The 15,683-nt window shown below is 36.8% G+C and overlaps 1 protein-coding gene across 1 annotated transcript; it reads right to left on the minus strand.

Annotated features, from left to right (window-relative positions):
- Positions 1–254: 254 nt before the first annotated feature.
- On the minus strand, positions 255–15,479 carry LOC115784779 (nuclear GTPase SLIP-GC-like). The gene is made up of 20 exons (XM_030736124.1): positions 15,413–15,479; positions 14,779–14,892; positions 14,546–14,589; positions 14,322–14,346; positions 14,082–14,157; positions 11,094–11,183; positions 9,095–9,311; positions 8,786–9,007; positions 3,858–4,064; positions 3,573–3,748; positions 2,824–2,917; positions 2,657–2,744; positions 2,372–2,493; positions 1,657–1,830; positions 1,414–1,568; positions 1,210–1,327; positions 981–1,089; positions 737–867; positions 567–648; positions 255–325 (listed from the first exon to the last, which is right to left on the minus strand). Exons 1-20 carry the CDS (start codon positions 15,477–15,479, stop codon positions 255–257), a joined length of 2,382 nt encoding a protein of 793 aa, XP_030591984.1.
- Between the last annotated feature and the right edge of the window lie 204 nt (positions 15,480–15,683).

The following is a 15,683-nucleotide window of genomic DNA, read 5'->3' on the forward strand; positions in this document are numbered from 1 at the left end:
TTTTGAGCAGTGCAGTATCGTATATTTTGTTTGTAACACTCACACTAAAACACACAAAAAAAATCACATAATTTGCTAAAAGTCACAGTTTTCAGTAGCGGCGTCACTTCAAACTAATTTGTCATAGATTCAGCGCCTAGGCTGATAAACCCTTGTGTAAAATAAATGTTAATATCATTAATAACAGAAACAGTTCATAATAATAATAATTTTAAAGAAGACCTATTAATATTTACCCAGCTAGTGAAATGTCTTCATCTGTTATCTGGGCTGCTTGCAAGTTCATTATAATGGTTCTTCACCATTACAAGCTCAGTTGAAACATCTAAAAACAAACAAACAAACACACCTAGTTATAAATAAATGTCATCCCTGCTTTATACTTATATTTAAAATTTAGAATCATGCAGAGACTCTGGTTCAGTTTTTATTCCATATATTTGAGTTTTATTAAATATATTTAAGTTTGGGTCAATTTTAGTTTGTTGTATACATAATGTTTTACAACATATGTTTATAAATGGTCAGTTTATTTTGATTTTAAACATGTGTTTGGAAACATTTACCTGGAAGTGAGCAGTCATTGGTCTTGAGTGAGAGTTCAATTGATTCCTTCATGGCTTCATGCAGCATCTTCAGAATGCGTGTCTAATGTAGCACCAAAAAACTGTAATCACTTATCAAAGAATGGTTTACATCATATTCTTATCATGTTCAAATATAAAATATGACAAACCAGCAAATCATACAACTTGTCCAATGTGGTGTTTTTTGCCAGCCCAAACATGTGCTTATTTGAGTGCACGTGTCTCTCAATAGTCTCCCTCATGTTGTTCAGTGTGCCTGGCCCTCTGAATGCTGCTGCCTCTGGAGTAAGACATTAAAATATCTGTCAGACTTTTTAATGCAAGTAAATATAACTGTGGTAAAATAAAAATGTGTGTTTTAGTTGCAAGTGAATCTCTGATCTTAATGCTTACTGCTGTAGCTTTCTCCCATAACTTTTTCAATTGTCTCTGTCAGACTGTTGTAGATATTTTTCTTCTCCTTCCGGATGATTTTGTTGAGTTTTACTTTGATTTTTTCTTCCTTAGAGACAAAACATGAAATATGGATGAACAGTGTTTTAAATTACAGTGAGGTATACAACCAGTGTTTTTACTTTTTGCTAATTTACTGCCTGTTGGTGGACTAAGTTTCATCTTTTACCTCTGTCTTGAGAAATCTCAACTGCAGTTCGACATCTTTGTATTTTGTATTCAGAGAATCGGTGTTAAGTGAAAATGTGTCGATCGCTCCACTGAATGATCCACATTTTACTTCATTTCTGAAACATGTAAACAACGTGATCTATACTGGCAGAACTGGAAGACTTGTGCTTTAAAAAGTGTAGTGTAGAATGCTTATTCTTACGGAAAGGTCTTTCTGAATTCTTCATCAATGCTGTCCATCAACCATGAAGCTAACGTCAGGTTGATGTTTATTTGTTTCCCTTTTTTTGGTTTGTAGACACCCTTATTCTGAACAACACGCTTCAGTGTCATGTGAAAAGCACTGCCCTTCTTTCTCTGAAACAAAGCAGAAAACAGAACATTTTAACACATAATCCAATAAAATGCAAAGTCACTTGTGTTGATGTAACTATATTATACACACCAAGTACAAGAAGGACTTCAATTTTTTTTCATAGGAACTGATGGATTTTTGAACTCCCTCTGTGAGGCATTTGTCAAAAGTCTTATAGGCCTCTCCCATTGATTTTGCAAGTTGATTAAGTTGATGTTTCATGTTTCTCTCAAGTTCTCTACACACTTCTGCTTTTTTAACAGCCTGAAATAGAAAAAAAAAACATTTGAAAGAATATAACTAAATACTAAAAATCTGTCAGTTTTCAAACCCAGCCCCATAAACAAGGAAAAAAAGAGAAGAAAAAAGAAACAAGAACAAAAATCACCAAAATATTTGAGGAAACAGCAAAATTTCAGCTTATGGAACAGGTAGGCAGAGTTCTTGGGTTGTATGGACAGAACCTGGACGTTCAGAATTAGGACTTCATCAACTAATAACTGCAGGAAAAAAATTATCATTGTTGAACCCAACGTGGAATATTGCATTTCCATGAGCTGAATGAATATAATTTGCTGAAATATTCTCTTCTGTTTAAAAATCTCAGTTTCCATCCTTTCAAACCAAGTTGTAAATTGTGTTTTCCATTTTGTTCTGTCTGAAATGCTGTATTTTATTTTGCCCCTTAGTACCGCTGTACTCTTCTCAAGGAACCAATAAAAATTAATTATGTGGTTGCCTCGATGTAAATCTAGAAAAATAAACCTTTGTTTTAATAAATATAGCTACTTTTATTACCACTTACCACTCCTCTGCAGTTGGCCCCTTGAATCAAAGACAGAATCCCGAGAGCTCCAGACACGTAGTTTAAGGTTTCTGAGTGACAGTCGTTGAGATCTTGCAAAAACTCCTGAAGTTTTGGTATTTCTGTTAAAAATTAGTTTAAAAACTACAATTTTACAATAAATACTTCAATTTAAATCCAACCATTCCTATTTGTTTCATTTAAAGCAAACTATAACAAAATATGCATTTGAGTTATTCATTTTCTGTTGGCTAAAATGTGGTCATTTAAGGAGACTTCACCTACCAGTTTCATCTGGATTTAAGTGTTTCTGTTTTAGAAACTCTTTAGAGCTCACTGTGAACACTTTGAAACAGTCATCAGTGAAGTGTTTCTGAGGGAAACAGGATTTAATTTTAAAGCACTCTTGCCAATAAAGAGAGTCATGTTAGATTATACATTATAAAGCTCACCTTAATTTTGTTTAGCTTGCTGAATTCTTTCTTCACTTCTTCCTTGACTTCCATGTTTCTTTCAACTATACGGTTATGGCGCTGAGCTGCTGAACTAGAAAAAAAGATATTTGCATATAAAGTCCTTTGAAAACGAAATTTTTCACAAGACTGTATGCAGCACTCTGACCACATAGAGTCACTGAGTACTCCCTTATTAAATAAGAACTGAGTACACCCTTAGTGAGTAAAGACTGAATACACTCTTACTGGGTAAGTAACAGCCAGAGGATAATCAAATGCATTTGATCATTAACAAGTGTGAGCACCTCCATAAAAGCAGAAGTGGCAGCTTGTGTCTGTTTTGTGTTAAGACAATGCTACAGTTTTCCTGTAAGTGGACATCTTGGGAAATTCACCTCAATGTCAGACTGTGAAATGCTGCATGTCAGAGTCTACAGGCTTCAGTTAGCATGTTAAATGTGAAGTTTACAACAAAACAATTAGAAAAAGACTGAATAAGTAAAGCTTGTTTAGAAGGTTTGTCAGGAGAAAGATTTTTCTCTCTGGAAATAACATGGCATAGGTTTGCAAAATGCTTATTTCACAGCCACTGGACCTGAGTACCTTGAAGTCACTGAACTGATCTTGAATGTCTCTGGTATACCAAAGTATTCTAGAGCCAGTTGTGAGGACATATGTCTTACAGCTAAAGCTTGGCTGAAATTGGGCCATGCAACTATCCACTTTTTGCATCATAATTTACTTACTAATCATCTGAATCTTCAATCTGATCTGACTTTGTGCAGATAAATAAAATTTGCCGACATTCGCCACCATTTCCAATGAGGCTGCTGGCACTTTCCAGAATGTCCCAGGCTTCTTTTTCTGATGCTGCTCGATTAATCTCAGTTACAATCCAAACAGTAGAACAATCTCCAACAATCTGAAAGGAGAATAATAACATGAGAGATATAAATAATTAACTGTCAAAGCATCATAGATAACATTGACACACAGTATAGAACAATATGCAGTGAACATGAATAAATTACTTGTTTCCACATCTTGTCTCGACTCTTGTTGCGGTCACCATTTCCAGGAAGGTCCACAAGTGTGACGTGTTGGAGGAAATCGTTGTTTGGCACCCTGAGAGTCACACACTTCACTAGTGGCCAGTACCACCTCTTTACATCTTTACCATCTCCCTGTTTAGAGTCACTTCTTGTGTATTTGACACATCTTGCAGACAGCTCTTTAGCCTGCAATAAATAATAAAAGTGAGACAATCCAAGACAATTTAACTTCTTTTCTCACTACAAGTGTTTTGCAAATGAAAGAATTAGAGCAGCATAAAATATGACAGAATAATTCTATTTAAAAACAAACAAAAAACAGTACCACCAAAAGTTAAAATAAACCAATACAATGTAAATACAAAACTAGAAAAGTGCACAGAAGAGAAAAATAATTCTTAAATTAAATTTAAACAATCAGATTTTGACATTTAGAAGCACATGTACAGTGAGTACGGGAAGTATTCAGACTACTTCAAATTTTTCACTTTTTGTTTTATTGCAGCCATTTGTTAAAATCATAAAAGTTCATTTTATTTCTCATTAATACTCAGAACCCCATCTTGACAGAAAAAAAAAGAAATGTAGAAATTTTTGCAAATTTATTAAAAAAGAAAAACTGAAATATCACATGGTCATAAGTATTCAGACCCTTTGCTCAGTATTGAGTAGAAGCACCCTTTTGAGGTAGTACAGCCATGAGTCTTCTTGGGAATGATGCAAGAAGTTTTTCACACCTGGATTTGGGGATGCTCTGCCATTCTTCCTTGCAGATCCTCTCCAGTTCCCTCAGGTTGGATGGTGAACGTTGGTGGACAGCCATTTTCTGGTCTCTCCAGAGATGCTCAATTGGGTTTAGGTCAGGGATCTGGCTGGGCCAGTCAAGAATGGTCACAGGGTTGTTCCAAAGCCACTCCTTTGTTATTTTAGCTGTGTGCTTAGGGTCATTGTTTTGTTGGAAGATGAACCTGCGGCCCAGTCTGAGGTCCTGAGCACCCTGGAAGAGGTTTTCTTCCAGGATATCTCTTTACTTGGCTGCATTCATCTTTCCTTCAATTGCAACCAGTCGTCCTGTCCCTGCAGCTGAAAAACACCCCCATAGCATGATGCTGCCTCCACCATGTTTGACTGTTGGGGTTGTATTGGGCAGGTGATGAGCAGTGCCTGGTGTTCTCCACACATACCGCTTAGAATTAATGCCAAAAAGTTAAATCTTCGTCTCATCAGACCAGAGAATCTTATTTCTCATAGTCTCGGAGTCCTTCATATGTTTTTTGGCAAACTCTATGCGAGCTTTCAACTGTCTTGCACTGAGGAGAGGCTTCCGTCGGACCACTGCCATAAAGCCCTGACTGGTGGAGGGCTGCAGTGATAGCTGACTTTGTGGAACTTTCTCCCATCTGCATCTCTGGAGCTCAGCCACAGCGATATTTGGGTTCTTCTTTACCTCTCTCACCAAGGCTCTTCTCCCACAATTGCTCAGTTTGGCTGGACGGCCAGGTCTAGGAAGAGTTCTGGTCATTCCAAACTTCTTCCATTTAAGGATTATGGAGGCCACTGTGCTCTTAGAACTTTGAGTGCTCCAGAAATTCTTTTGTGACCTTGGTCAGATCTGTGCCTTACCACAATTCTGTCTCTGAGCTCCTTGGGCAGTTCCTTCGACCTCATGATTCTCATTTGCTCTGACATGCACTGTGAACTGTGAGGTCTTATACAGACAGATGTGTGCCTTTCCTAATCAAGTCCAATCAGTTTAATTAAACGCAGCTGGACTCCAATGAAGGAGCAGAACCATCTCAAAGAGGATCAGAAGAAATGTCAGTTAAATATGAGTGTCAAAGCAAAGGGTCTGAATACTTATGACCATGTGATATTTCAGTTTTTCTTTTTTAATAAATTTGCAAACATTTCTACATTTCTGTTTTTTTTTTTCATCAAGATGGGGTGCTGAGTGTACATTAATGAGAAATAAAATAACTTTTATGATTATAGCAAATGGCTGCAATAAAACAAAGAGTGAAAAATTTAAAGGGGTCTGAATACTTTCCGTACCCACTTTATCTCATAACTCTGGGTTAATGCAGCTTCCCCATGTTTTGTTTTGGCCCATCACAGTCCACAGTCCTCCAGGCTGAGGAGTCAAGGTCAACTGAAATCCCATGGAAATTATTGTCGTTCAACTGTTTTGAACAATCAAACATTTCATAGCCTTGGAACAGTGCCCAAGTAAAATGCTTGAAAAACACAATGATGAAAATTTTATTTTTTTATTGTTTTATTTATTTATTTGTTTTATTTATTTATTTATTCTAGTTTTAAGATTAGGCTTAAAACGTTCCTTTTTCTGGGGGGGGGGGGGGGGGGGTCGATAATGCAGTTTCTTTTTATTCACCTCTTTCTACTCTGTTTTTACTTCACTCTGCATTTAATCATTAGTTATTATCAGTCTCTGTCTCTCTTCCTCAGCATGTCTTTTGTCCTGTCTCTCTCCCCTCAGCCCCATCCAGCAGATGGCTGCCCCTCCCTGAGCCTGGTTATGCCGGAGGTTTCTTCCTGTTAAAAGGGAGTTTTTCCTTCCCACTGTCGCCAAATGTTTGCTCATAGGGGGGTGTTTGATGTTGGGTTTTCTCTGCAATTATTGTAAGGGTCTTTACCTACAATACAAAACGCCTTAAGGCGACTCTTTGTTGTGATTTGGGGCTATATAAATAAAATTGAATTGAATTAAATTATTAAAATAGTGCTTTATTCTTTATTTATTCTTTATTTAAATAACTAAATACATTCTTGGACTCATTTGCTAGTATTGCAGAGAAACAGCTTCACATGGACATTTGACACATTTGTCCACCACTGTTAGACTTATAAAATGTTTTGACCACTCCTTGATGTAAATTTCCTTCAGCTGTAAGATCTTTATTTTCTTACATGTTCTGCCTGTTTCAAAGCAAACATGAACTTCTCTGGCAAACTGAACCAACTTGTTAGCAGGACCTCAAACACCAGGCTTCAATGTAAGAATCCCTGGTTTAAACTGCAGACTCAGTGTTTTTCATTAGGAACACAAATAGGAACATGCCCCTCATTTATTGCACACATTCACTCTGTTGTTCATGGTGAAATAATCCCCCAGAATCAGACTCTTAAAGTCTGTGTCCCTCCAACTTGTCTTCTTCATTCAAGTTGAAGGATGCATTGAGCAATTACAGATATGCAAGTGGTCAGAGCAGGACTTCTTTAGAGCAGTTTAACCCTTACATACTGTTCAGGTCAAATTTGACCTGTTTTGACATTTGGCAGTATTAAAAATAGCCAAATGCCCAAAATGTTATTCTTTAATGCTGAAATTTGATGACTTTTCCTAAAGTGACCCAAATTACACATAAAGTAAAAATATTTACAGAATTTTTACCATTGTGAAGTTGTTACAAACTTTTGTGCATTGCAGCTAGTCCCAGTCATATCTGATCCGTATCTGTTGATGTGGATTTCAGATCCATCAGCGTGGGTTAAGTCAAGGAAAATTGGGGTTTTAAAGGAACTTGAAACTGAAACTGTGAATGTCATGTCTGTCTGTATTTTTATGGCACAGTCGTGACAAAGTTCAAGGTGGACCTGGACACCAATGACAAAATGTTTGTGTTCCCACAACATTTTCCCAGGTTTCCGCAGAAACAGGAAACCTGCTGATCTTTGAAAGATCAGGGGGGGAATCTTGAAACAGTGAAATAAACAGTTTGTTGTTGCATTGAGCAAAGCACAGTGCAGTGCAAATACACTATCTGGGGAGCACTTGTGTGCTGTGATGTACTTTGATGCAGCTGACAGAAAGAAATAAATGCAGGGAAAGGGTATAAACAATGAAATAGCATAAGCAGAGCACAGTGGCCAGTGCAACACAAATGTTGGGCCAGATCAGCACATACTGCTTGTGAAGGGCCCATAAAAGTAATTACAAGGAACAGAGGTCAGAGGGAGTGTTGACACAGACATGAGATCTGCACTTGCACGGACAAGCATCTACTGTACATTTATCAAAATAATCTAAAATAAATAAATAAATAAAATTCATACATATATATATATATATATATATATATATATATATATATATATATATATATATATATATATATATATATATATTAAAACAGAGGTCAGATGAGGAACTGTAGGGGTAACAAGATCATAAGGGGACTTGAGTTGTTATTTTGGTGAGTATTTGAAATGTGTGTGCAAGTCCCAGACATGCAAGGTTTCCCACTGCTGCTTTTCACAGACTGTAAATATGTATCTATCAATCAGATTTTTTTATGTTATGCATTGCATTAATGAATATTGGATTAACACTGATGATTATGGGGATTGCTTTATGATGTAGCAGGAATGACAGTGTTTAATTGTTTGATTAATGGTTATTAATGTTATATGGTTGTACATGGTCATATAATAATATTTCAAAATCAAAACTGACACAAATCTGTGAAGGCATGAAATATGAACAGTATGTAGAGGCTAAAATATCCAGCACACTGGAAGAGGTGCAGAAGTGAACAAGTAGACCACCTTGAAGGGCATAAGGGATTTTATTGATATTGGCTGGCCCAGAATTTCAGGTTTCTTATTGAGATAAAAAAAAAAAAATCTGTCCTATAAACCAGACCTGGATCAGCTTCCAGCTGTACTTGAGATTTGAACCAACTTTTCAAATGTAAACCATGTTTAATATTACAGATTATAAAACAAAACAGAACTTTTTTTTGGTGAACAATGTTCTCATATTTTGATGTACATTTTGTATACTACTTAGGATGCACAATTGCTGAATTACTGAAGCCCAGGCTGCATGTAAACATTTAAACCTCAGAGATGCAAATTCATAAAGGTAATCAAAGTTTTTGTCTTACTGATTCACATGCTAAAATCTTTCTTCTGCTCTGGAGAAATTCGGGAACTTCTCTGAAATATTTGTTCTCCAGGAGGTTTTCAATGGACTTTTCTTTCCATTCTTCTCCATAGAGTGCTGACAGCTTTTCAGTAATGTCACGATAATCATCATCAGCTTCCATTTTATGGTCTTCATTATCCCAAAGAATCTGCTGCCATGACCACAACTCATCTTTCCACTCCTTAAAAAAACACACACTTTTCAGTTTTATTGAAGGACATATAGCCAGCATAACAAGAAACTATTTTTGCAGCAAAAATTTTTTTACCTCTGTTGTGATGAACTCAATGTCTGCCTCATACTTAGAGCTGTGCATGTTAGCCTCCACTTTTATCATGACTGAGGTGCATGCACTGATGCTTCCAGAGGGCAAAAGATTCCTCTCTTCAATGATGGCATTTATCAGAGAACTTTTTCCAGCTCCAGTTTTACCAAAGACACCAACCAGCTCCCTCTTGTCTGTCTCCAAATCACTGATTCTTTTCCTGTATATGATTTATAGATTCAGTTATGAATCAGCAAAAGGCTGGGAAAGACTGTGAACAGACTTTTAAGCATAATTTAAAAATGGTAATGTAAATTCAGTATTTTGAGATTAACATTTCTAAAGACTTGTTGTATTTAAAAAGTCATGTGGGCTGAACAAATAATTATCACCAGACTTTTCAGTTTTATATAGTCAGCTTTTTTTTTTCTCTTTTAGATGCAGCAGAGAGCAGAGCTAAAAAATATGTGAATTTAGCAGCTAAAGAGCCACATTTTTACCTCAGGAACAGATTGATATGAGAAACAGCAAACAAAAGGAGTTCATAAAATGCAGACTCACCAGAAACTCACATGTATAAAAGTCACACTTGGATTTAAGTTTAACTGTAACTGTGTCTAACACTAAAAGCATTGGAAGAATTTATTTTCTGTAATTACCTGTTTATCAGCAATACAATTTAAAATAGCTAAGAAAAGAGCACAGTGGTGTGGTGGTTAGCACTGGGTTAGGTTAATTGGTGATTCTAAATTGCCCATGGGTGTGAGTGTGAACAGTTGTCTGTCTCTCTGTGTTGGCCCTGTGACAAGCTGGCAACCTGTACAGGGCGTACCCTGCCTCTCGCCCCATGGCAGCTGGGATAGGCTCCAGGCCCCCCACCCCGCAATCATGAACAGTATAAGTGGAAGCGAGTGGATGGATGGATGGATGGATGGATGGATAAAAAGAGCTACTTCGTGACCACAAATATATTGGTGAATATTGGCCCAAAAGCTTTCATGTAAACACAGCAAAAAGAATTATGCATTCTTTTTTTTTTGTAAAAAAACAATGAAAAAGTGCTCATCTTCTTCCATTCCATGGAGGTCTTGAGTCTTATGAATCAAATAACTAAACCAAGGATCACAAAATAATGAGGGGAAAAAAATCTCAAAACACAAGGATGCAGGAAAAAAGGCTCAGGATCATGACAATATGTATCAAATGCATTTTATACTGCTTATTGTAACATGCTGGCATATTTGTCTGGGAGTTCAAATTGTTGTTACAGATGGTTTTAAATTCTGTCCCCAGATTGCTGATAAAGGTAACCCACATGGCTTATCTTCTCTATTGAGATGGTAGCCACACTGATTGCTGAAGGAAACACCATCGGGGTCACTCATTCATGTGACACACTGTGATCAATATGACAGCTGTAAAGTTTGGAGCAAATTGTTTTTATGTGAATATATATTTTTCTTCAAGACTGTAAAATACGCAGCCATTCTGTCGAACCAATCTGAGTGAACAGTTGTGACAAGACTAAAACTAATCTCTTTAAGATCCATCCATCCTCTTCTGCTGATCCTGTTCAGGGTCACTGGAGCCAATCCCAGCTGACATAGGGCGAGAGCCAGGGTACACCCTGTACAGGTCGGCAGCCTGTCACACGGCCAAAACAGACAGACAGACAATCATTCACACCTATGGGCAATTTAGAGTGACCAATTAACCTAACCCCAGTAAGTGCATGTCTTTGGACTGTGGGAGGAAACCAGACTACCCGGAGGAAACCCACGCAGACAGGGAGAACATGCAAACTCTACACAGAGAGGCCCGGGCCAAGGTGGATTCAAACCCAGACCATCTAGATGTCATTCTAGCTGTGAGGCAGCAGTGCTAACCACCACGCCACCATGCTGGCTCTTTAAGATCGCTATGTGAAATTCGCATGCAATAAGGAGTGCAGCCAGGCCAATACACAGAACACAAACACAGAATATGGAAACTTAATACTCACTTCAGGAAAACATTGAGCTTATCTTGGTCATGTAGTCTGCTGTGGACATATCTCATGATTTTTTTTACATCAGAAAGGATGATTGGTTCTGTGAACATAGAAATAAAGAACTATTTAGCAGGAGCTATAAACCCATCCATCCATGATTTCCACCATTTATATCCACAATGTCATTCTGTCAATCCTTGTCCATGGTTTATGGCTACAGGTGAGGATAGGAAGAGATCGACATTTAAATCAACAGCTTCAATTCCACACTAAGCTCTCTCTTCACCTCAATGGATAGAGACATGTGCATTGCTGCAGATGTTAAATCAATCCACTGGTCAATTTTCCACTCCACTGTCCCCTCAGTAATGAACAGGACCCCAAGATACTTAAACTGATGGCCTCAGACTTGCTTCAGAGGTGCTGATTCTCATTCCTGCCACTTGAAATTCTCTTTGAAACCTCTTTCATCACTTTATATGCATTAAGCCCTGGGGATGGATATGCCAGTACAATTGTCCCTTATATGTTATTGTTCCCTCCATTTATTCTTCCAACATTTATTCTTAAATTGCTGATTGTTGATAAAGGTAACCCACATGGACATGACCTTTTGTCCAATCCAAAATTCAAACAGTTCCTGAAAGCTGAGAAATTGCACCACCACAGGGCCCGTGGTAAATAAAGGGTTAAGCACTCTGAGTCTGCATGTAATGAAATGTGCTATATAAACAGAGGTGGGAGGTAACAAAGCACAAATACTTCATTTTCAGGTATATGTACTATTTATTTTTCTGACAACTTTTTACTTTTACCCCCTACATTTTACACAAATATCTGTACTTTCTACTTCTTACACTAACACATAATGGACATTCATACTGGTGTATTGATCTGTGGGGCTTATTGCACACAAAGAGATTGAAAAGGTATCAAAGAGAATTTCAAATGCAACTTTTCTAATTGCTCAAAAAATAACAGCAAACACACAAAGTGTGTGCAGTTTGTCACACAGTTTGTCTGTGAGCTAAAGGTCCAGCTGCTGTACTTCCAGGGAAAGAAAAGAATGAGAGAAAACTTCACTCAGAGATGGAGAAAGACATAAGAAAAAACAGGAGAGGAAGCAGCGTGTTTTTGTTTAAATCAAGGACTGCTCAGTGACATTTGATAAACTGGAGTGCAGTTACGTTTTTTAATATTGTTAAATGTCCTGCAAAATAAACTGAGGTATACTAACTGTTATTCAAAGGTTGCATGAAAATACTGCAGTTTAGTGCAGGAAAAACAGGTTAATTTGTTGTAATGTGGTGAATTTACAGTGAAGCTCTGTGTTGGACTGGTGCACATTTCTGTCGTGTTCATGGTCAGGGTTAGGTTAGGTATACATTGCATACTGTCAGTGTAGGGGATGAAAATCAGCTGAGACAGTTTGTGAAATACTGGGTTACATCTTGTTGAATTCAGTTGTGTAAATCCACAAAGAGCAGTAAACATCAGAACAGCAGCAGCTGATCACAGCTTGTACACAAAGAAAATCTAAAAGCTCACAATAGAAATTATTGGGAGTTGTGATTCTTTTCCCCACGCTGAGCCACTACAGCTGACCTTAGGGTGCCCCCACCTGCTGAATCCCACTGTAGCCCCTGACTGTGTTCATTTTTGGTTTAGTTGATGAGGCAGAGTTGCACTCTACAATGTAAGTGACACCAAATAGAAGTTTTTTAAAATTCTATTTCTTTTTTCTGCTCATGTTTACATAACAGTGTTCAAGCTGAGTGCATTCATTAGAATTAAGGTTGAAATAAAGCTTGTATTCTCCTGTAATAATATTGTTTTATTACTACATTATTATAACACGAGGTTTAGTTAGCTTTGCACAAAAATAGCTGGTAGAAATGTCCTTCAAAGAGTTACTTTTACTTTCTTACTTTGAGTTACATATCAGAGCCTGTACTTTTTTATTTTTACTTAGGTAAAGAAGTTGAATCGGTACTTCAACTTTTACCAGAGTATTTTTTTTACACAAGTATCTGTACTTCTACGTAAGTAATTTAATTTAATTAATTTAATTTTATTTATTTGGGACAATGCACATTAATAAAACAATCAATACTTAGTACAGATTGTAAATGAGCCAGATTATAGCATATTTGCTAATTTGCATCTGTAGTCCCTAGGCAGAAGGACAAACAACAGAAAACGTCATGAATATACAATAGTAGTAAAAGACAACACATTGACAAACATTAAAACAATATACAAATGGAAAAAGAAAAAAGGAGAAAAAAAAAAATTTGTGAAAGTGCGAACATGTCTGGGAACTTTTAATGAACTGCTTAAGGTGCTTTTTAAAAGTACTGTAAGTGGAGCATTCTCTGATGTTAGTCGGTACAGTATTCCAGAAATGACCCCCTCTGACTGACAGAACCGTTTGTCCAAAGGTTGTTTGTGTCCAAAGTAAAAATGTCTGTACTTTTGCCACCTCTGTATATAAATAAAATTGCCACTTGATGGCTCCTTTTACCTCCTATGTGAACTATCTGGTTTGGGGTGTACCACCAAACTCAATATTGTGCTGGAGGTGGGAACTGAATATCTCTGGGGCCAGGACCTCTGTCAGATGTTCCCAATGCACCCTCACTATATGTTTGTGCACACCAGTGTATATCCAGCATCCTCCCCTGCCACCTGATCCAATTTACCACCAGGTGGTGATCAATTGCCAGCTTAGAGGAGCAGCGTGCTTGTCCAAGACATGTGGTTGCAGATCCAACAATATGATTACAAATTAGGGTGTCCTGGTGCCACATGCACTTTTGAACTCCCTCATGCTCAAACATGGTGTTCATCATGGACAAACTGGTTGGCAAAGAAGTCCAGTAATAGAACACCACTTTGGCTTAGATTAGTCCTCCCAGTTACACTCCTCCAGGTCTCACTGTCATTGCCCCATTAGTGTTGGCCATTGTTTATAGAGAAATGTAAATACCTGAGAACAATCTTTGTTTGCAGCCACGTCGTTGTTTAGCTGGTGGTTGCTTTTCGCCGAACGCTGGATGTTCAAACTTTCTCTTCCCTGATTGGATAAAAAAGAACCAAAAATATCACATTGTTGCATTGGTTTTGCTCAGGAGTGAAATTTAATATTCAATAAACTCAACTGAGTTATTCTGTCCAAGTAAAAACATTGCTTGTCTTGAAAATATTGATTAATATTAGCTGTAATATGTAAGATCTTACCTTGATAACTTGTGGATGGCAAAACCTGAGGATGAATGTAAATTTTTAATACGTGAAGAATCAGTTCATTACACACCTGAAAGTCAATGTAATCCTTACCTGATCTAAATCAGGTGCTTCTTCTTGCTCCTGTTTGCAGAACAGATAAAACACTGCTGAGTGCAAAGTAACCAAAACTTTATAATCACTATCATGGATCATGGCCAAGTAAAAAGAAAACTTACTTGAGCAGAACAATGAACTGTTAAATGATTTGTGTGTTGTTTTTATTAGCACAAAGAAAATAGTAGCGAATCCATAAAGTAAATAATTGATAAAAGTCCAGTAAATACTATTGTTTTAATTTGTAATTTGCAAATATCATGGTAATTCTAACATAAATTCACATGGATGTATTAATGTGAATTAGATTTATCAGACCAAATGTAATTATGTGCAAAAAAAAAAAAAACAATTACCTTTAACTGCTTGAGTCTCTTTTTGAATTTTAATCCTGGTCCAACTTTTGGAATCAGTTTGTCTATGAGTTCATTGTCAAGTTCATAGAAACTTTCCTCTGTAATTTCTTCATCTGTAATTAAATATTTAATCATGCAGAAGTACAAATAATTTTCAAATTACTACAGAAATACATTTCATGAAGGACAGTGAAACAGGTATGGGTACAGCAGTTAAATTTAAGTGCCATTTATCCTCATAGAGGGAGTGTAATAATTTGATTTTATGAGCTGTTACATGTTAATTCTCTTGTATTTTATTTTTCTGTATCTAACTTTCCTCTGTTGATTTAACAGAATACAAGATGCTGCAGAAAAGCACTTTTTTGTTGTTTTGTATAAAATGTACAAATGTGTTACTATAAATGTATTACATTACTACTTCAGTACAGTAGAAACAGTCACTGTTCTACTGCTCCTTTGCCACAAGGGGTCACCACAGCAGGTATCGCTGCATGTTTGACTTGATTATGATGCATGTCCTGCCTCATCCAACCCCAAAGGGGATTGGAAACGAAACAGAGACCTTTGATGTGATGTAGTGGTTAATGTGTGCTCATCAGTTCTCATCAGTGATGTATGATAATACTTTACCTTCAAATGTATCCATCCACTTTTTCAGATCCCATTCAATCAGTTTGTTCCGCACAAAATCATCCATGACCAAGAAATGAAACTGAAAGATAAACTATGATAATATCTAATCAAACATTACTACTTGACAAATTAGAACTTTGTGATCAACTGCTTCTTAAATGCATGGGAAATATTATATAATCAAATACACTTATATTAAATCCAGAAACAACGATATTAAAGATTGCTCACCTTTTTTGAAGTTAATGCAGAAAAAGGCTGGGATGAA

Source organism: Archocentrus centrarchus, chromosome 8, assembly GCF_007364275.1.
Source record: "Archocentrus centrarchus isolate MPI-CPG fArcCen1 chromosome 8, fArcCen1, whole genome shotgun sequence".
Taxonomy (NCBI): domain Eukaryota; kingdom Metazoa; phylum Chordata; class Actinopteri; order Cichliformes; family Cichlidae; genus Archocentrus; species Archocentrus centrarchus.

Bases quoted from the DNA above. Each gene is read 5' to 3' on its own strand.
- LOC115784779 (XM_030736124.1), bottom strand. From the start codon at position 15,479: ATGGATGATTTTGTGCGGAACAAACTGATTGAATGGGATCTGAAAAAG. The intron at 14,158-14,321 runs GTAAGATCTTAC...TTATCCAATCAG, and splicing joins GCCATCCACAAGTTATCAAG to GGAAGAGAAAGTTTGAACAT. The intron at 11,184-14,081 runs ATTGTTCTCAGG...TTCTATGTTCAC, and splicing joins CGACGTGGCTGCAAACAAAG to AGAACCAATCATCCTTTCTG.